General features: G+C 47.9%; 3 protein-coding genes across 3 annotated transcripts; 1 reads left to right on the top strand and 2 right to left on the bottom strand.

Annotated features, from left to right (window-relative positions):
- Positions 1-1,666: 1,666 nt before the first annotated feature.
- On the top strand, positions 1,667-5,872 carry LOC112888012. Its single transcript, XM_025954351.1, has 9 exons — positions 1,667-2,111; positions 2,235-2,369; positions 2,780-2,890; positions 3,328-3,609; positions 3,891-4,090; positions 4,291-4,525; positions 4,909-5,022; positions 5,100-5,288; positions 5,496-5,872. Exons 1-9 carry the CDS (start codon positions 1,734-1,736, stop codon positions 5,841-5,843), a joined length of 1,992 nt encoding a protein of 663 aa, XP_025810136.1. The 5' UTR covers positions 1,667-1,733; the 3' UTR covers positions 5,844-5,872.
- Positions 5,873-6,306: 434 nt separating this feature from the next.
- LOC112888014 (mitogen-activated protein kinase 7-like) lies at positions 6,307-11,431 on the bottom strand. Its single transcript, XM_025954352.1, has 10 exons — positions 11,261-11,431; positions 9,645-10,053; positions 8,901-9,028; positions 8,690-8,749; positions 8,413-8,562; positions 8,166-8,321; positions 7,844-8,055; positions 7,634-7,726; positions 7,274-7,356; positions 6,307-7,171 (listed from the first exon to the last, which is right to left on the bottom strand). Exons 1-10 carry the CDS (start codon positions 11,309-11,311, stop codon positions 6,744-6,746), a joined length of 1,770 nt encoding a protein of 589 aa, XP_025810137.1. The 5' UTR covers positions 11,312-11,431; the 3' UTR covers positions 6,307-6,743.
- Positions 11,432-17,252: 5,821 nt separating this feature from the next.
- LOC112888178 lies at positions 17,253-19,333 on the bottom strand. The gene is made up of 2 exons (XM_025954537.1): positions 19,053-19,333; positions 17,253-17,461 (listed from the first exon to the last, which is right to left on the bottom strand). Exon 1 carries the CDS (start codon positions 19,230-19,232, stop codon positions 19,062-19,064), a length of 171 nt encoding a protein of 56 aa, XP_025810322.1. The 5' UTR covers positions 19,233-19,333; the 3' UTR covers positions 17,253-17,461; positions 19,053-19,061.
- Between the last annotated feature and the right edge of the window lie 617 nt (positions 19,334-19,950).

The following is a 19,950-nucleotide window of genomic DNA, read 5'->3' as shown; positions in this document are numbered from 1 at the left end:
GGGCACGTGTTAATGCCACGACAGGGATCGGAAACCGGCGAGCGAGCGAGTAGTAACCGGTCAACCTTGCCGCGCCGGGCGCGTACGTCAAACGCCACCGCCACCGGATTTAAGCCGCGGCAAGGACACGCGTCGCTTTTCCTCCTCACATCAGCTTCCTCAGTATGTATAGAGCCGTGTTTAATCTCGTTTATTTTTGACGCAGGAGTTTCTCTCCATTATTTTCTTTGCGAATAACTGTCGTAGTGAAAAATGGTGCTGGACGCAGAGATTACTAATTGTTGAAAGAGAATCAAGCATGGTGTAGAAAGCTAAAATTTGCAGTTGCGATTATTAATTGTCGAAAGAGAAATAAGCATGGCGTATAAAGCTAAAATTTGCAGCTGTGATTATTAATTGTCGAAAGTGAATTAGGCGCTAATCCGGCGTGCCAATCGCAGCGACGGCACATGCGCGGTACGGCGTTTCTGGGTTCCATTAATGCGAGCTGGAGCTGCGACGGGAGCTAGCTAAGGAAGCTGGGTTTGCAAGCCACACCGATCCGCGACAGCGACGGCGGCCGTGTGCGGGCGCGCGTGGATGGATCAACGGCCGGCCATGGCCGGCCGGTGGCGAGCGCCCGCCCCGCGCCTTCGCGGAGACTCAAAGTGCACGCGCGGCTGCGCCAGGGGGAGTTAATTGCGCGCGGCCGTGCGACGGCTGCGTCGCAACGGCGAGGACGCGCGCGATCCCGGCGAACGCGAAACCTCATCGAGTTTGGGCTCCGAAAGGGAGGTGTCGAGGGACGGCGGTTGCTCGACCGCGCGGCGCCAGCCTCATCCACGGCGGCGCGAGACGGACGTGTCGGCCAAGCTCTCGCCGTCCTGCGGCCGGGGGGACGACCGATCGGGCAGCATTGAATGCGAAGGTGAGGTCGTGAGGATGGATGGTTTGGCGAGATAGGCCTTGGCGACGGAGGACGGACAGTGACAGTCCGGTTGCTACGATCGCAGTCACAGGCAAAGGCAAAGGGGATCGGCGTCGTGCTCGCTTGATGTGCCAAGCTCTAAGCATGTCCGAAGCGCGGGGCACGACTGAGTTCAAGATTCTTTTTACTGTGTCCAAAAGTTGATACTAGTTGCGACCGGTCCAAAAGTAATTTGGTCTGCTGGAACCTTTCAGCCCAGCAACGGATGTTGCCTGGACCCAAGCAACCGTTTACGAAGGAAGGCGAAGGCCCATTCATTTAAGTTATGCATAAGTTGCTAGTTGATGAAATCGAATTAAGGACCAGCGAAGGGGTGAAAATGGTTGATGAAACCGAACGTAAGGTGGTTCAGCAACTGGGAACAGTGACGGCTTTAGCTAACAGTGGTCTTGATAGGTTAAATCGGACTAAGAAAATGTCTCAGGAGGAGATGAACATAGAAGACTAGTTCATTGCACAGGAGGTGAAATTGCAATTTCCATTAAATGCAAAATACGGGATGCCCATGTATCACAAAAAAAGAGAGTTGCTTCCAAAAAAGAAACAAAAAAAGAGATAAATCGGAGAAAATTTGAGATGGGCTGGCTTGATCTTCACACAAACTCCGTGAAAAACAAGTTCAGGCCCAAAGTAGCCCACGGGCCGCGTGGCAAAAACCCCGGCAGACGTGTCTCGTCTCCACTAACCCCTATCCGCTTCCGTTTTCCTCCGTTCTTCTCACTCTCCGAGCGGCAAAGCCTCCGGCCGGTTGCTTCCCACCCCGCGCATGGCGTCCCCTGCATCAGCCTCGGCGCGGCCCCTATCACTACCCCTAACCGTCCCTTTCCCTCGTTATTCCTCGCGCGTCCTCCCCTTGCCCTCCTCCCGCCTCCTCCCGAGCCGCCGCGTCGCGCTAGCGCCGGCGCGGCCTGGCGCCGCGCTCCTCTCCAGCCTCAGCGACGCGCGGGAGCAGGATGATGATGATGAGGAGGAATTCTACGAGGAGGGGGATGAGCAGCAGGAGTACGACGACGACGAGGAGGAACAGGAATACGACGAGGACGAGGAGCTGGTGGAGGTGGGCTACGTGTCCGGCGCGCACGGGGTGCGCGGCGACGTCCTTGTCACGCCACGCACCGACTTCCCCGAGCTCCGCTTCGCCACGGTAACCCGTGTTTAATTGGCTGTGGGCTCTCTCCCTCCCTCGCTCGCTCGCTCTCTCATACCAAATACCAATGCTTAAATTGCTAATTGGAGTTTCACGGCTGCCGTTTGTTTGTTCTGACAGCCGGGGACGAGATGGCTGAGGGCTCGGGCTGCTGGGAAGCAACAGGTCAGGGAATTCGAGCTTGTTCGAGGAAAGGCTCACACGGGGAAGAAGTGTTGGATCGTCAGCTTTGATGGCATTGATAATTTGGATGAGGTCTGTCAGCTTTGCATTCCCCTGGAGCCTTTTGCTTGTTAATTTGTGCACCTCAACTAGTCTAAGAGATAGTGCAGTAAGCAGACCTGCTTAATTTCTTGGATGAGCAGTCTAAATCAACAATCCTAGCTGTAATACTGCTTTAGAAGTTCAGTAGAGTGCTTGCTGGGAATCCTCGATTAAATGTGGAATCCTATGTTGTATTTCTACTGCTTTAAATCTGCATATGAGATGTAGAGTCACAAATCATGATAGCTGGCTAGCTCAAGTTCTATGACTGGGCATGGCTGTCAGATTAGTCCGGCTCAAACTAGCGGATGTTGCTCTTCTTTGAGTTTGGGTTACTGCTTTGCCTTATGTTGAAGTACAGTTTACCTTCTGATATGATTCACTTGCTACTCTCCTTTCAGGCTAGGCAAATAGTCGGTTCAGCTATACTTGTGAAAGCTGGAGATAGGCCTGAAATTGAGGCTGATGAGTTTTATTCACTTGATCTTGTTGGAATGAGAGTTATTGTCAAGGTACATATGTCTTTATGTTTTTTTTTCAAGTTATTGCGGCATCATTGGTTGATTTCAGCTACAAAATTAAGCTACAAGGGCAATTAAAAGGCACATCACACACGCACTGTCACTACCTGATAAGGGAAATTTAAGCCTATGCTGCTGTTTCAATCACGCTTTTTGATCCATGCCATTGTTTTTTTTGGCTTATCCGATTTATGCTCTTGGTTTGCAAAAGTTTTTCAGTGAAGATTCATTTGTCTTGTAAATAGCTCTCTTTAGTCCCTAAAAGTAGGCACAATAGTTAAGACCTTCATCTGTTACCTTTTAAAATTGGACCCACCCCCTGAAAGCAGTCAAAATTGCACAGATGCTGCACATAGTAATAGTATGCTACTTATTTTTCCAAGGAGGTATTGTGATCGCAATTTAGTAACTGAAATTGGCTCTCACAGGATACAGGCAAGCTTGTAGGAACAGTTGGTCAGGTTTTCAATTTTGGAGGTGGAGATCTTCTACAGGTGATGATTGGCTCTGCTGAGGGTATTGTTGTTGATCCAGATTCAGAAAATCAAGATTCAACTTCATCACGCGAGCATGTGTGGATTCCATTTGCCGAAGATATTGTACCTGATGTTGATATGGAGAGCAGAGAAATGTGGATTACACCTCCAAAGGGGTTACTAGAGCTCAATTCACGTTCTGACAAGAGATCGAAGAAAGAAAGGCGTGCGATGGTTAGGTCTGCATCATCCTTGTCTTGCACGTCATGTTCACATCAACAGTCATGATTTGCATCTTAAAAGAAACAAAGAATACTTCAGGTCCATAGTGCCGAACTGTTGATAGCAGCAGATATCCTGGCTATTATGTGGCATTTTGTATAATAAATAGATTTGAAGTATACGATGAACTTTCATGCTTCAGGTCCTAGCAAAAACCAATTTGATGTTAGGCACTGGTGTATTTTTTTGTGTTCTTTTTCAATTAATGCATGACCCATTTATGATTGTTACAGGAGTGGAAGGACAGGAAGAGGCTTCAAAGGCGTGTAATTGCTGGAAAGAAGGTGCTCTCCGAAATGGATCAGGGCCATGTTCTGGAAGGTTTGCTATCAGGGGACAAGGTCCAAAAGGCATCACTTGCAGAGCAGATTGGATGCGTTGACTTTCAATTGTTCCGACATGCAGTGCATTGTGTTAGCAAACAAATTGAGAGGTAACACCTGTTCGGTATCCTGCCAATGTCTTCTTCAAAAGAAACATGATATTTGGTTTATTTACTGCACCTTTACTACATACTCGATACTTCCTGAGTGCTGGTTATGGGAATCGTTCTTTGTTACCCTTTGGTGAAACAACAGGTTTTATTCATTCGTCAGTTCTTAATCTTATTTGCTCCAAACTTGTCAATTTCAGCTCTTCAAAGAATTTGCTGCCTAATTCATCATTGTCAAGGAAAAAGGTGATCAAAATACCACACAAGAGTTTCATCAACCTTGGAGAGAAATCTGAACATGCATTCAGTAGAGAACTCAAAGAAGGTCTTGAGACTCTTCTGAAGTCAAAAGCAGCTATTGTACTTGTTAGAAATGACTCAGACTCTGATGCTGAGTCTCTGAGTTTGCTCAGTTCTTTTAGTGAGTTAATGAAGGTATACATGCTTTTTCATGGTTGTTGATTGTTACTTAATTCCTAACATACATAATTTCCCCAAAGAAAATAATAAATTAATGTAGGGAAAGTGAATAACTGCTACTCGATCACTGCTGTTGATGCTGAAGTCGAACCTGCCCATTGACCTTTGGTCCTGTAGTTTTTACTGTGTTTAAGTGTATACCCCCTTTTTGTATCAGGAATAACTTTGATGAATATATAATTGGAAGGATTAGTCTGTTTAGTCATGAAAAACCGCAGTTGTAGGTGGTTACTTGTTGCTTATTTGCTGCATATATGCTGTGCTGTTGGAAGTTATGCTTGACAAAATGGTCGTCACATCTCACATGGACAAGGCTGATTCTTTTTCGCTTGACACAGGTTATTGAAAATCGTGTGTCACCCCCTTTCGTTATTGTTTCCCAACCTGGTCATGTGGAGTCAGTTACGAACTGTCTGATAGAGAATAACTATTTTGGTTTGGATGCTCAAAAGGTATAAAGCATTGTCTTACTATGATCGTCATCCTAATTCTTCTCTCTTCCTATAATGTCTTGAGGAATAATTTACAGGTATGGGTTCTGGAAGAGCTGGAGCTTCCAATTATCAGTATATCCTCTGAGGCAAACAGAAAAAAGGTTCTGATGAAGTCTCCATGGGAGATAATTAAAAAGCCAACGGGATCTGGGGGTATTTTCAGCTTACTGTCATCAAACAAAATTTTGGACTCCCTCAATGAAATGGGTGTACAGTATATACAGGTAAGATCATCTGCTGGTCACCTAACTTTTCTCATCATACATATAATTGCATTTACTGATCATTCTGAATTACGGAGAATGAATTAATTTGTTGTATGGATCGACAGCAATGAGATACATCCCAACAATTTTGCACCACTGAATTCATCCTTACACTTTGTTCTGTAGCTTGGTATTACCTGAAACGGCTTGACTTTTCCATCGCAGATATGCAGCTCATCCAACAGGCCGGTCATTGGGCATCCTCTGCTATTTGGCGCTGTTGCTTCCCGCGGTGCTGATGTTGGCATCAAGCTCTCCAAGTCCAGTGAACCGGGAGATGATTTCGACTTGATCCTTTCCATCGACCAGTTGAACAAGATGTGCCGAGATGTCACTCAGCTCAGGTTCTCCGCCTGCCCTGAGCAAAACGCGCACGTCGAGCTTGTCAACGGCCAGTGGGTCGCCGTCCAGCCGGAGGCGGCAAATTCCCACCGTCTGCACGCCGACGTTACCAGTGTACTGAACTCTTGCGCTGTTGATAAAGTGTGCGTAATGGAGATTATAGAGAAATAAAGTTTCTACATAATCGCAATTACTTGCTACATGTGCGACGCTTTTCTACTGTTGCCTTGCACCTGCTGTATGAGTTTCTAGGGGGAGCAGGTATGGAATGGTATACCAACCACTGATGAACTAATCACGCACTGCCGATTCAACTTTCCCAGCCTAAAACGACTTTTGATAAAAGAAACTTTGTGAATGGAATAATGTATAACTAGGATGTTCATAAGACCTTTTTGTGAATTTCAATCAATATTAGGATTCTGTTTCCTCTAAAGGCTGATTGAACAGAAATAGATTTGATAATTTATGGAACGTGCTCCAATTCCGGTAATTCCATTTGAGTGTAAATGAGTTTTAATCTCATTTTATGTTACTCTGCTGTCTTCTTTTGTCCAAAATTCTTGCCTCGTTTCGTCTAAAATTTGTGCGCCAAAGAGGCCCTTTGAGACATGCATACAAACCGAATGGAAAATTGTAGAACCTATAAACATCATGATATGATTTAAATGTGCAGAACTGGAAGCAGAACGTTCCAAATGGTTAAATACAAAATTCAGTGTTGTACTGTACACATATCCACATTTTTTTCCCCACCCCCTTTTTTAAGATGGGTAATTCTTCCCCTTCCTTCGAAAGGGGCTGTGAGAATTTCAACCCCGCCCTCCTCTTCACTCTTTGCGGCATCAGGAAGATCACAACATTGGCGCGAGATCACTGGCCCATTGCTCACCAAACAAGAGCAACGAAATGTGGCGCTCGCCATTTTCCCAGCCTGAAAATCCTTTCCGGACGCCTGCATCGTTGATCAGGTATGCACTCCCGTCCGTGCTCTGAACTTCCAGCTGGGGGGAAGGGGCAGCTGGAGCTGCACTCCGGTTCCCATCTTATTATCCTCCCAGGGCCACTGCTTTAGTACAAGCTTGTAACTCCATAGTGAAGAATGCCGGCCTTGCTGTACCCACCGGCCGTGATGCCATTGAAGGAAGCAACGTTGTGCATCATGCTCCTTTGGAGGGCGGCCCTTTCTGTCAGATCAGCTTTGGGTACACCCCTCGAGACATAGTACGGCGACGGCCGCATGTCCCGGACCATCTCAGGTGCTACCTTGGCTTCCATGGCATGCTGCCCTGGCCTATATTGCATCCGGTCTTTTTCAAGCTCTAGCTGATGCTCCTGCCTGTCCGAGCTGTCCGACTTCAGGTGGTAGCAGTAGACTGATGAGTTGTTGGTTGCTGAAGGAGCAGCTGGATTCCTAGCCGCCCGTCGCGTGATGTGTTGATCGACAGCACTTACATTCTCGAATGGTAATACTGGGCCAACCACTCTTCCTGGTCTAGCTGCAAGATTGGCAGAGATTAAACATGTCAGAAAAATTGGAACTCAGGATGACAGAAAAACAGACTGCTGGGTAGCAACAAATAGTAAATAAAAACAGTTACCTGTTGGAATCCTTTGAGGAACCTGGGACGTTGCAGCCGGACCTTCCTTTGCAAGAATTGGAGTGGAGTGAACGGTTGTCGTCCTGCAAGCAGCCAATCAAGGTCAGCAGTCAAGTTTGAGCAAAATTTTCTGATTTTTTGGACACCCCAGCCCAACCCATCATCTAATAGGGTTTAAGGTTTTTCTGGGATAAAATTTTCAAGAATTGTAATCAAAACACCATTCTATATCTAGTTGACAGAAAAAACCCCTCAAGTAACTACTGCATTACCCAATTTAACCAATTTCAACACAACCAATACGTGGCAGGACAAATGATTGAAAGAAAATGAAAAAACAAACAAAACAATTTAAGTTACCTTGGGAGAGAAACATGCTTCCTGTCGACTGTGGCATTCCTCCCTTCATTTTCTTCTAAGCTAGCAAACTGCCTCCGGAAATTGTCAACAGCACTGCATAGTAAAGAAAAAATCAAGAAACATTTAAGGATGTAAGTTATGAAATATTACCACATTCAAACATAATAACAAGAGGGAAAAGAAACTAAAAGATATGGTCAAGGTAAAAACCTGGGATATAGAAAACTTGTTTTTTCAGAACCGTTCTTGTAATCCTTTTGAAGTTGAGGGTGGTATTCCAGTATCTCCTGGAATATAAGTTCCTTGACGTCCTCTTTAGTAAACTTTCTCCGTTCAAACTCAAATTCCATTTTCGAAATTGGCTGGCAGGATGGTTCCCTCTCCACTTTTGCAATGCCTTTAAAATAAGGATCAGCCAATGCCTGCTCATGCAGACAACACAATTATTTTCGTTAGAATATGATTATGTGGAAGTTACACAAATAGCAGCAGCGCAACACATAAAATTGATGTTCCATTACGACAAACCTACCTCTTCAGCTGTTGGTCGATCCTTAGGATCAAATGCTAGAAGCCTTTGCAAGAGCTTGAGCGCCGAAGGATCTGCATTGGGGAACTTCTGTGAAAAGGGTATTGGCTGTTTCTTCCTCATACTGTTAAGGTACCTCCTTGCTTTCTCATTCCGAATCTGTAGTCAAAAGGGGAAAAAAACATTTTAAACTTTGCGATAATTTATGCTTGAGTTGAACATATCAATATTTCCATAAATAATAACTCACCTGTGAAATAGTATCTGCTGATGGTGTGCCCAAGAGATCAGTCATCAAATCCAATTGGTGAACAACATTTTTACCAGGGAATAAAGGCTTTCCAGTCAAAATCTCCGCAAAAATGCAACCAATGCTCCACATATCAATAGCTGGTGAATACTGCACAAGAGAATCAACTTAATACCATCAGAATAACATAGGGGCATGAAACTAAACATGAACATGGATGAAATGAAAACCCAGCTGATAGGACTTAACAAAACCACAGCATGAGGAAATTGAGTACCTTAGTAAAGAAAGACCCACACAGCTCAGGAGCCCTGTACCATCTAGTAGCAACATAGTCCTGCAAGTCATTTTAGGGCAGACAGTGAGATTTAAGTTTGAAGCAGGACTCTTTGGTGTGGAAAACACTACATCAACCCTGTTGTCATAAAAAGCTTCGATACAAAGTCGTATTGTGAATCAACTATAGTAGAACTGTAAAAATACCATACCGTCCAGAAGACTGTGGTAGGAGAGTCATTAAACGCAACCCTTGCTAATCCGAAATCACATATCTTGAGTTTGCAGTTAGCATTTGCTAGTATATTTTTTGGCTTTAAATCACGATGATAAACATTAGCTGCAGCAAAATAGATAAGAGATCAGAGCATAGCTCAAAGTCACTCTACAATAGATATAACGTAAATGCATATGGCAGATTATAAGTGAAATAAGCATAGTTTTTTCGATTTTGCAGAATTCAAATAAGGATTTACACGAAAGAAACCAGTACATCCGAAAGTATGTGCATGAAAATTATCACAAAGAAATAAAGGCAGAATTGATTAATCCACTCAGACAATGCAAAACTAATTTTCTAAGGTAAATTTTGAATCAAGAGTATATACGTGTATATTGCCATCTAAGCACGGAGAACGTCTAAGATATTTCAAATTTTCAACACAACGGAAGGGATACTACATAATCAGAACCTGAAAGCTAATTTCAGAAAGCAAGGAATGATCCAGAATACAGTACACACATGAAAGTAGTGGGATAGGTGGAGAAACAACTCTAAAGAAAGGGAAGTACAGAATAAGTCATTGTCATTGATTGGCAAAAGGTTGAATTCGTGCGCAAAGGCTAGTCACGAAGGTTCATACTCCTAATAGAAAACAGAAAAGCAGCACCATCACACTATGAATGCTTGTCAGAAGTACTTTCAGCGTAATATGAGGGATCTTTAAGGTGTATACCAGTATGAATATATTTCAACGCACGCAGCATCTGATAGAGAAAGAACTGATGGTGTTCCTTTGTTAAGTCATCATTAGCCTTAATAACTTGGTGAAGGTCGGTATCCATCAGCTCAAAAACAACATAAATATCTCTGAAGTCCCTCCTCGATGGAGGTAACATTACATGTTTGATCTCAACAATATCAGGATGCCTTAGAAGCCGGAGGAGCTTGATCTCTCGGAGGATCCTAGCAGCATCGGACAGATGCTCAAAGATATTCTGTATTTTCTTGATTGCTACCTTCTCACCAGTTTGTTGGTCAATAGCTGAGCAAACAACCCCGTAGCTTCCTTTGCCAATTATTTCCTGAATTTTGTATCTGTTGGCATCGCCATATTCACTGAAGAAATCCATCTCTGGTGAATTCTGGAAGTTTCATAGTGGAAAACATTAGCACTGAGGACACAATAAACGTTCTTTTTTCTGAAAAGTACATCGAAATCAACTATTAAGAATTTAAGCAATGACATATGACTTGGAAAATAGGAAGGAATTCAGCAGAATTTTATCCTTTTTTTTCATGTGTTAAACAGCTGAACCAGCAAACCAAACAATCAGCACAGCAAAATAAGCAGAGGTGAAATCCCCAAGAGGAACATACAAACCGACTCTTCCTGAGATAGCAAGAGACAACTACTCCTGATATGCACCAATAGAAGCTTTCTTATTACTAAATATAAACCAATAGAATAGTAAACTAGTAAAGTCTTAGCCTGGTTTCTACTCACCCACAGGCCACACCAAACCACAAAGGCACAAACTGACGGCAAGTAATCCAAGCAACTCAAACGCAAAAGCTCTGCAGTATCTAACCCCTCTGACCCAACCAAGACTGACCTTTGCCACCGGCCAAAGAACTCGTGATCTCTCAAACCCTTATCAAGGCTAATAATACCTCTGAACAGGCACTCAGCTTAAAATATATAGACGGTAAATATACCTCCCCAGTCCCCAGTGGGCAAAGGAATATTTATGCTTGGCTAAGCCATCTCTGACCACAAAGGAAAGAAAATAGCCGACCTGGATTAGGATAAACATACAAGGCCACCGAATCCAATACCCGCGTTTACCAAGACTCCTCGACCACCAGTGTTGCGTGGTAAACAAGAATTACCGCGCCCTCTTTACGATAGCGTGAAAAGAGCCAGATTTTGGGGGATGAGAAACCTTAACTGAAGAGAGAGCGGATCTCCTGCAGATGTAGTACCAAGGAGGATTCTGAGGAATACTATGTAGCTCGAATAATTCGGATAAGACGGGATCTCCTAAGAAGGCAAGAAATCACTATGGTAAACCCCATTATCCCAGGAAGCCTATTCTCGCGCGCAGGAAGCAAACTAGTCAGGATCAGAGCCGCAAGAAATCCAAATCCCCACAAATCCAGCAGCTCCGGCCGTGCCAAAATCCGGAGAAGACAGAGGGCCACGTCCTTATCCAGTCATCCCACACGAGCACCGCTGCTCGGGGCACCATCGCACCGCGCCCCCTAATCCCCACGGGGCTCTTCGCAGCCATGGCACCAAGAAGGCAGAGAAAAGAAGCGATTTTTCACTCCGGAACCGAGCTCCCCCACCTTCTTCCTCTGCTCCGCCTGCGCCACCGCACCCGCATTTGCCTCCGGCATCGTCAGGCCGCAGCCTGAGAGATCCCGCCTGGGAAGTGCGCCCTTGCCGCTCCAATCCGCAGCGAAAACGCAGGCGAGGACGGGATGGAGGAGGAGGAAGTGGACGAGGGAGGAGCTGCGGCGTCCCCTTGGTTATATGCGCGCGGTGCAGGGGTGGGTGCCGAACAGACAGGCCGAGGGAGGTGTGGGTGCACTTGGCCTCTTCGGGTGGACGGTCCTACCCCTCCGGGATAGCTGAGCGGCGGTGGTGGCCGCGTCGCTGTTGGCGGGAAGCGGTAGGGGTAGTTTCGGCATCCGTGTCTGTTGCCGTGCTGGGATTGACGTGTAGGCGGGTGCTGGCGTTGACGTGGCTTGTCTTGCTGGGTTTAACCCGCCAGTGGATAATTCTTTTCTTTTCCACGTGTCTGGAAAATGTACCGTATCTTCAACGACAAAAGAGAATATTTCGAAATCTGTAATAAGTAATAAGGCAAAGAAGGAGGGAGAAAAATACATAGCTCCCACATGAGAGAGAGAGAGAGAGAGACACACACACACTTATCCGAAACCATGGACCACATAGATGTCAGAATATAACATTTTTTGAAACAAACTTTATTAGTAATAATAAAGGTTTAGCCTCAGTACCAAGCCAATACGCACCATAAGAGACTTCAGACCAAATTATAAATTTTATGTTAAGCTTTTGTCGAGCTTTTGGGACGATTGATGGGATGGGAGGACATCACCGATGTGCAGTGGAATATGCTTGGTGTACTCGTAATCTTTGGTTCCTGTGTGTGACTCATCACTCAGCAGGAAAATAATAATCATGATTCCTCAATCCTCATAGCATATGTGCGGTCCAGAATCTTTCTTCGGGGGTCTTGGGAGCGTAGCTTCGCTAGTGAATGTGCCCTGGGATCCAGCCCAAGTACCAGCATCTTCTGTGGGGGTGGTACGATCTCGTTAGCGACAGGCCTCGCCGGCCGCTCCCCTGGCCGCGCTAGCTGCTGGTGGAGTGGAGTGGGGTGGAGCAGTAGGTGGCGCATTCCGTTGGCGCTGTAGCGCGAGCCCGATGTCCCAACTGATCGCCGCTGGCCTCTCCCCTGATTCCACTAGCTTTCTTTCTTTGCTTTTCTTTTTTCTCTGTCTTGTATGGCGCACACGCACACACATGCCCTGCTCTCTTCTTGTTTAAGCGAGCGATTAGCGTGTTGGGAATAGTTTAAGCACGCCTGCATCGGATTCCGAAATCGTTTAGGTTATTTCCTCCCGGTAGTTTTTGCCTCGCGGGTTGCAGGAGCCGGTGGTGAGTCTCGGTCTCTGGGCTTGGGCTAGCTGCATGCGGAGGGGATAACATAGACTATCGTGTACTTCACATGCCAGTTTATGGAACAAGTTGCTGTCTCGTGTTATTCATTCTGGGTGGTAGCTAGGGCTGTTGCTGCATGCGTGCTTTTACCTCGGTTTGATTTTCTTTACTCTCGGTGAGGTTTGGTGAATGGTAAGATCGAGCAGACCTCGTTTTTCTTGATTCCTTTTTATTTTGCACGCGCTGGTACATTAGGTGGTGTACATCTATCACCCTGCGTGTATTCAGAATCGTTAACAGGATGGACACAATATTTTGAATTTTTGAGGGATTAACCGATGGATACATTATCTTTGTATACTCCTAGGAAACTGAGACCGAGCTGTGGGGTCTTCTAGTTTTTGTGGATGCGTGTGTGTGTGTCCCCCGTATAGTTTAGACTGTTTGTAGTTGGGGTCAGAACACGCAAGACGGCGAAGAGTGAGGAGGTGGGCTGTCGGTGGCAGCGGTCGATCGAGATCCAATAGGCGTGCTGGCAAAAACATCATTTCCGTGTCATGAGTGATCATACTATTTCTCTGTTGGAACTAGCAATAGGGGTGTGTGTGTGTGTGAACCAAATTAAACTCTTCTATTTTGAAAACATGCGGGGGGGGGGGGGGGGGAAGGCAAAGTGAACAATTTTATTTTTAAATCATGTGCCGGGCATGTTTGCTTCGATGAACAGTTCCCGGATGGCGAGATTTGTGTGTAGCTTCACACGCCAACGCAGGATCACGGGGTCAACGAGAGCACATAACCCCGGGCCCAACGTACTTGCTCATCCAAGTCACCACCGGACCGACGTGGCGCCATTAAAAAACACTCCTTGCTACAGCCAGTAACCTTTCCTCCATCAGCACGTCGTCCTCGATCGAGTCGAGAAGTCGAGGAGCGAGCAAACGAGATCTCGCCGGGCCCGGATCTGCATCAGTCGTTGATGCTTCAGTTACTAGCGGTACGTTCGTTTTCTCACCTCTAAAGTTTAGACCCGTCACATCAATGAGAATCTTACTATTTAGAAGTATTAAATAAAATCTGTTTATAAAATTTTTTGCACAGATAGGTGCTAATTCGCGAGACAAATTTAATGAGCCTAATTAATCCATAATTTGCCACAGTGATGCTACAGTAATCATCCGCTAATCATGGACTAATATAACTCATTAGATTCGTCTCGCGAATTAGCCCTGGGGTTCTGCAATTAGTTTTGTAATTAGACTTTATTTAATACTTCTAAATGATAAGATTCTCTTTAATGTGACACCTCTAAACTTCAGACTTTAGAAAACGAACGCACCCTAAAAATACTAAAAAAATAATAAGGCCCGCCCCTTTCTAAAAATGAGAAAAGAATAAGGCGGCATGGAACACGCGTGTTGCTGTTTGTCCCTGAACTCAGCTCGGCTCAGCTCAGCTCCCTCGCAGTTGCAGCACGCGCGTGAAATGGATGGGAGTGGCTCGAGCGAGCGAGCAGCCAGTGCCAGCGCTGCAGCGCACCGGCCCAGCCGCGACGGAGATACTTCCCCGGCTCGATCAGCGCCACCCATCCATATATCCATGGACCATGGGTGATGGATCCATGGTCCATCCCCCCCTGATCGAGGGGCAGATCGATCGGGAAGGCCGTGGAGGCGCGGCCTGTGTGTGGCTGGCTGGCGCCCGACGGCCCGAACCTTCCACCCGAGGACGCAGTACGACGGGTACGAGCGAGCGGCGCACATGGCGATCGAGATTCCGACGGATTTCCCGCATGTGCCGACGTGCGCGCACGCGGTCACCGTCGGTCCCCTCGCGCTCGGCGCTCGGTGCCGGTGCGGTGGGTGTGATCCCCCCGATAGATTATGGACGCGCGACGCGTCCTGCGGAATAGTACTAGTGCTTGCCGGTGTGCCCCGCCCCGCCGGCGAGCGCGAGCGGAGCCGGCGGCATGCGGAGCACGCGAGGGCCCGCGTGCTCCGACGTGAAAAACGAGCGTCCCCCCGCGTGCCGTTTTGCAGGTTGCATGCTGACGGGCCACCAAGGCGCCTCGCCGGGGCGGGCAGGGCGCCGTGCGAGCGGATTTCGCGGTGGTTGATCGGATACACGGGGAGATGGGGTGCCATCAGTGGACAGTGCCTACTGGCTACTGGCTAGTACGTAGTACATTCTTTTCTGAAGGAGTCAGGCGACGAGGTGCACGAGAGATCCACACAGTCTGAAACTGCAGACTGTCGGCAACTGATTGGTCGACTTTCGCCTTTTCCTTTTGTGTGTCCAAAGGAATGGCTGGCCGACGTTTCCTCATACAGCACTGATTGCCAGCCTACGCTCCCTGGAATTATTGGCGATACCCCTAGGCCCCGTAGCCTGTACGCCCCATCGCTCCAAAGGTATCTGAGCTGCCAATGTCCAGGGCCCCCTAGATCTTTTTATTTTATTACTCCTAGAAAAAACACAAAATACAAAGGCTGCATGAATGCCCTAGCGTACGCCGTATACCAAAATATCTTGAGATCTTTACGGTTGTCTGAAACTCTGAATATCCGATGAAACCGCTCGATCAGGCCCAGTACGTGCAAGCAGCTAGCAGTGCTAGCTAGTGTGGCCGCACACGCACCGAGTGACGCAAGCGCCTTGTTTTGCAGCACGTGCTTGCCGATGGATCCGCACGCACCGATCTCCACTGCCCAGCGACGTCGACCGGGCGCGCGGCCCGAGTCGGGACAAGCGAGCCCCATGCCCCGTCCCCACCCACCCCCCGCTCGAGGTAGGATCCGGCCCTCACGAGACCCACGCGCGCTTGTCCCGGCGCGCACCGCAAACGGCGGGGGGCCGTGGCAGCATCCCGCCTGGGCCGAGAGCTACCCGAAAAGCACGGCGGCGGCGGAGCGCGGCGCGCCCCCTCCTCCCGTTCGTAACTGGTGAATGACCGCCGCCGCTCGCCGGTAGGAAAAGGAGAGACGGTCGCCGATGCGGTGACGCGCGCGCACAGAGGATCCGCGCGCTCCTCTTGGCTTTCGCGCGGGGTCGCTCTCTGTCCCCGCCTCTGGTCCGTAGCTGGGCGCTCGCGTCCAAATAATTCTTTGACGCCGACGTGCGGGATACACTTGCCGCGCGCTGTGTGTGGACGGGAGCGCGGAAGGGCTCGGCCTTGGCGCGCGCAGGCCTGCAGGGGCCACCGGGCCATGGTGGAAACAGGAAAGGAAGGAGGTAGGCAAGGTGGCGACGTCGAGCGCGTGAGAGGACTGTCAGGACCCCACCCCCACCCGCCACTTCCAACCCCCTCCGCTGCTGCTGCTCTCCGGGAGAGGGGAGGAGGGGAGGGAACAACAGGAGCCACACTGTGTGCCTTTCCTCCGATGGCACCTCCCCTGTCCGTCCCTCCCTCCGCGGCCGTGCTCTCTCGCACGCAGCCTTCAGCCTTCAGCACAAGCCGTCCGTCCACAACTCCCCGTCGCTGTCCGGGCTCTGAGCGAGACGGTGCCCGTTTCGTTTGCGCCTGCCGTGGTCTCCGCTAGCTTGACGGCGCCTCTGCTCTGCTTGCGAGGGTGGTGAGAATTGAGATACGATAAGTATCTTGGCTCCACCCTGATTGTCAGTTTCACCAGGGCGCCTGCAGCCTCGGATGCACGGTAGCAGCGGCAGCGGCACGAACTGGCAGTCGACGCTCAGAAACCCGGGCGTGCCGTGCGTGTCATGTCGATCAGGCTGATCACAGAGCGAACATGTATCGGACAGACCGGCCACGTACTGTGGCCGGAGAGCACACACGTGGACGACGCAGGAGCTGCGACGGGCACGGTGATGCTGAACCGCGACGAGAGTCCTCGGTTCTCACCGCGCGCGGCGCATTATTTCGCCAGACGGCGACGGGACGGTGAGTCGATGGCTGGGGTGATGATGGTTGCCACAAGCTGGGGCAATGATTGCATCGCAGTTTCTACTCGACTAGGAGTACTTCGCAACCATCGTCAACGCGACGTCTGGCGACTCCCGTATGCGGCTATGCGCCATGAAGGAGAAGAACGGCTCCAGGCGAGCGAGAGCAGACGGCGCGGCGGAAGATGCAAGTTGCAAACTTGCAATGCGTTGCGAGCAGAGGTTGGAAGGGCCTGCAGGCTGCAGCGGCAGCGAGTGACTGGTTGGGCCACCGGGAGATGTTAGTGGGCTGCAAGCTGGGCTGACAGATCTTCTGTTAATAGAGAGCGCACAGCAGCAGCGGCAAAATTTCGGTCTGACGAGGTGGGCTCCAGACGGTCAGTCACGCGAAGAACGATTTCGTTAAGCGGTCCGACGAGGTGTACGAAAGTCGCAACAAAAAATAGGAAACAAACAGTCTATAATAAAGAAAACGGCAGCACACCTATTTCACTATTTAACCCCGTTTGGTGAATTCTTTAAACAGCTTCTCTACTGGTTCTGGAGGAAACGTTTCTCATGCTTCACAATGTAAACTAGAAAACCCAAAATAAAAATTAGTCTCTCCAGAAACGAGATGCTTCTTTAAGGGGGCCTTACATTCAAATCTGTAAACAGTGCTAAATGTCATACAAGATTTCGACCGCTTCCTTTTTAAACGCGCTCCAATCAATTAACAAGACAACAAGGCCGATGGCCCACATCAAGTCAGTAAACTGGATCACACTTAAGTATCATTATCAGAAGCTGAATTCTTTTGGTTCAACAATTCATTTGCCTCTTATTACATTACATTGGAGCATAGAGTGCACACATTCAGATTAAATAAAAGGGAGAAAAAGGGAGGGGAACTATTTTTCCCATTCAGACAGGCATAGCAGAATGGCCGACCACATAGGCGATTCGGACAACTCCACCTGCAAAGGAGTGTAAGCATCAAACACTTTGACTTCAAAATCATTGAACAGTATGGAATCCCAAATGCACAAGGTGCTACGAATAGTATGAACAAGTGAGCAGTGTCAAACAGCGAGCACACAAAATGTTAAGGCTTTTAGCAGTGATAGGCATCAGTAATCCTTGCAGGTTTAAAAATAGCAAATAGAAGGAAATTCATGGAATTTAGATAATTTCAGACTAAGAAGGCTCAGTGTTGCCACAGCAAAACTTTTCTACAGTACAGGGCGATTTTTTAGTACCATGGACCAATCCATTATCATCCTGATACTGTGAAAATCAAATCCTCCATGGCCTAAACAAACAAATGCCCATTCATCTAAAAGCAATGCTCATGATAAGTCAGTAGTTTTTTTTACTAGATGTTCACCCACAAGCTACAGGCAAATTAGGCCATATGGTTAGATAGGTGTTTGTTTTCATGGCCACGATACATGTGCAATATCCATTAGATCCTTTCCCTCGCACTTAAGCAATATCCAATGGCCCTTCAGGGTTGTGGTTTTACACTATTGCATACCAATCTATTAAGTTAAAGATTCTCAGATGCCATGCTTCAAACGAAAGGTTAACAGTATGACTGAATTTGTTGTCATTTATCACTCCGTGCTTGATGCTTTAAGTTTAGATAAAATGCCAAGCAAACACTTTCTCAACAAGACGCTACAAGACAAATGGATTGGATTCTCCCCTCTTCGCATCACCACAGTTAATCAATACTAACAGGCCAATTGAGAATAGCTAATTGCTACTTCCAGACAGAATGGTCACAGTTAGCAGGTTTTACGAGGAACAAAAGAGGATCCCAAAGGTTATGGCATCAGTAACCACATCATCATATGCTAGGTTATGGCATCAGTAACCACGTCATCACAGACTAGGTTATGGCATCAGTAACCACGTCATCGCAGACTATGTTATGGCATCTTGACGGTAGTGGAACAGCAGGAACTTCAATAATTTGCACTAATTCATCGAGCAACAATACACTAGTCAGAGGTCGGATTACAACTTCAATAATTTGCACTAATGCATCTAGCAACAATTCACTAGTCAGAGGTCTTATTCACTGTTAAAAGTAGATCGCAACAGAATACATTGCAAAACGGTAACCTAATTAAATTTTCAGAACAAAAAAAGTGGAAATGGTGATTATCTCATTGGCTGCTGCAATCTGAAGCAAAATGCAATTTGCTACCGTAACTAGCTATAGGATACGTCAACTGAGCCTATTATTCTCCTGCCCACCATTTCCCCTAAAACAGCACCCTTTTTCTCCTCATGTTAGTTTCCTCCAAATCGCACACAAGTTTCACCCGGATCGAAACGCCTCTTAATTCCACGCATCACTAGAAGAGATCGTAAAAACATTGCGCGGCATCCACTAGTGGCAGTGACATCGTACACAAGAATCAACCACGAATGAGATCTAAAACAGGCGGCCGCACAAGAACCACCACCAGAGAGCGATGCAGATCTACCCCCATACCCGGAAACTGGAGACAGATCAGGCAGGGGAAGGGTTGATGGTGCAAGGCCTCGGCGTCTCACCTGGCCTCGTCAGTGCTTCTTGTGCTCCTGGACGAACTTGGAGTTCTTGAGGTCCTCCTCGGTGAAGTTGGCCGTCATCTTGGCGATGAAGAATCCGGTGATGGCGAACCCGGTGAGGAAGGGCCAGTTGCGCCTCCACTCCCGGCGGAAGAACACCGGCCACGGGTCGAACGTCTTCATCTCCGCCTGCGGCTCCTCGCGATCTCACTTCCTCCGCCTCCGGCTTCTCCTGGGAATAGATGGGGGGCGAAAGGAATCGTGGCGTCTGCTCGAAGCGGCGACCTGCTAGGGTTATGGCCTTCCGCTGCTTCAGTGGGTCGCGGTGGCGCGGGTGGGCAGCAAGTGGGCTTAGTCGTGTGGGCCGGAAAGAAACGTGGGCCTTACTATCGGACCCTTTTAGGTGCTGCCGGGAATTATTAGGGCCCTGGTAATAAATTTCAGATCGTTGAGTGCAATGCTGCGCTAAACAGTTCAAGAATGCTGTATACATTTGGCGTGTATAAATCCACAACTACTTCGCAGCATTGAAGTCTCGAAAATCGCTGTATATCAACTGCTAAACTCCTAAACCCGATCATGATGACGTCGTAATCAAAAGGAATACATCAAAACTCCTCAGCCCCTTGAGAAGTCTGGCGATTTCAAGATGCGCCACAGTGCCAGCCAAGGCTTGCAATCTGTAGATGAATTTGCCTTTGCTTTCCTGGTCAAAACTCTACAAGCAAACACAACAAGATTTCGCAGAAGATTGCCGGTTCGAACAGACGCTTTGTGAGAAGGATTCAGGAGGCAGAGATCGGGGAGGCTTTGAAGAGGATGAAGGGAGGTAAAGCGATGGGTCCCGATGGCATCCCCATTGAGGTGTGGAGATGCCTGGGCGAGAGGGCGGTAGTTTGGT

Source organism: Panicum hallii, chromosome 3, assembly GCF_002211085.1.
Source record: "Panicum hallii strain FIL2 chromosome 3, PHallii_v3.1, whole genome shotgun sequence".
Taxonomy (NCBI): Eukaryota; Viridiplantae; Streptophyta; class Magnoliopsida; order Poales; family Poaceae; genus Panicum; species Panicum hallii.
The sequence above is the reverse complement of the archived record's forward strand: the minus strand, read 5'-3'. Positions and strand labels throughout refer to the sequence as shown.

What these genes read in the sequence shown, in the direction of transcription:
- LOC112888012 (XM_025954351.1), top strand. Translation starts at nt 1,734, where the DNA reads ATGGCGTCCCCTGCATCAGCCTCGGCGCGGCCCCTATCACTACCCCTA. An exon ending in GCATTGATAATTTGGATGAG is followed by an intron (nt 2,370 to 2,779) that starts GTCTGTCAGCTT and finishes CTCTCCTTTCAG; the next exon opens with GCTAGGCAAATAGTCGGTTC. An exon ending in TGGGTGTACAGTATATACAG is followed by an intron (nt 5,289 to 5,495) that starts GTAAGATCATCT and finishes TTTCCATCGCAG; the next exon opens with ATATGCAGCTCATCCAACAG.
- LOC112888014 (XM_025954352.1), bottom strand. Translation starts at nt 11,311, where the DNA reads ATGCCGGAGGCAAATGCGGGTGCGGTGGCGCAGGCGGAGCAGAGGAAG. An exon ending in AGGCGGAGCAGAGGAAGAAG is followed by an intron (nt 10,054 to 11,260) that starts GTGGGGGAGCTC and finishes TGAAACTTCCAG; the next exon opens with AATTCACCAGAGATGGATTT. An exon ending in CAGCAGATACTATTTCACAG is followed by an intron (nt 8,322 to 8,412) that starts GTGAGTTATTAT and finishes TTTTGACTACAG; the next exon opens with ATTCGGAATGAGAAAGCAAG.
- LOC112888178 (XM_025954537.1), bottom strand. Translation starts at nt 19,232, where the DNA reads ATGAAGACGTTCGACCCGTGGCCGGTGTTCTTCCGCCGGGAGTGGAGG.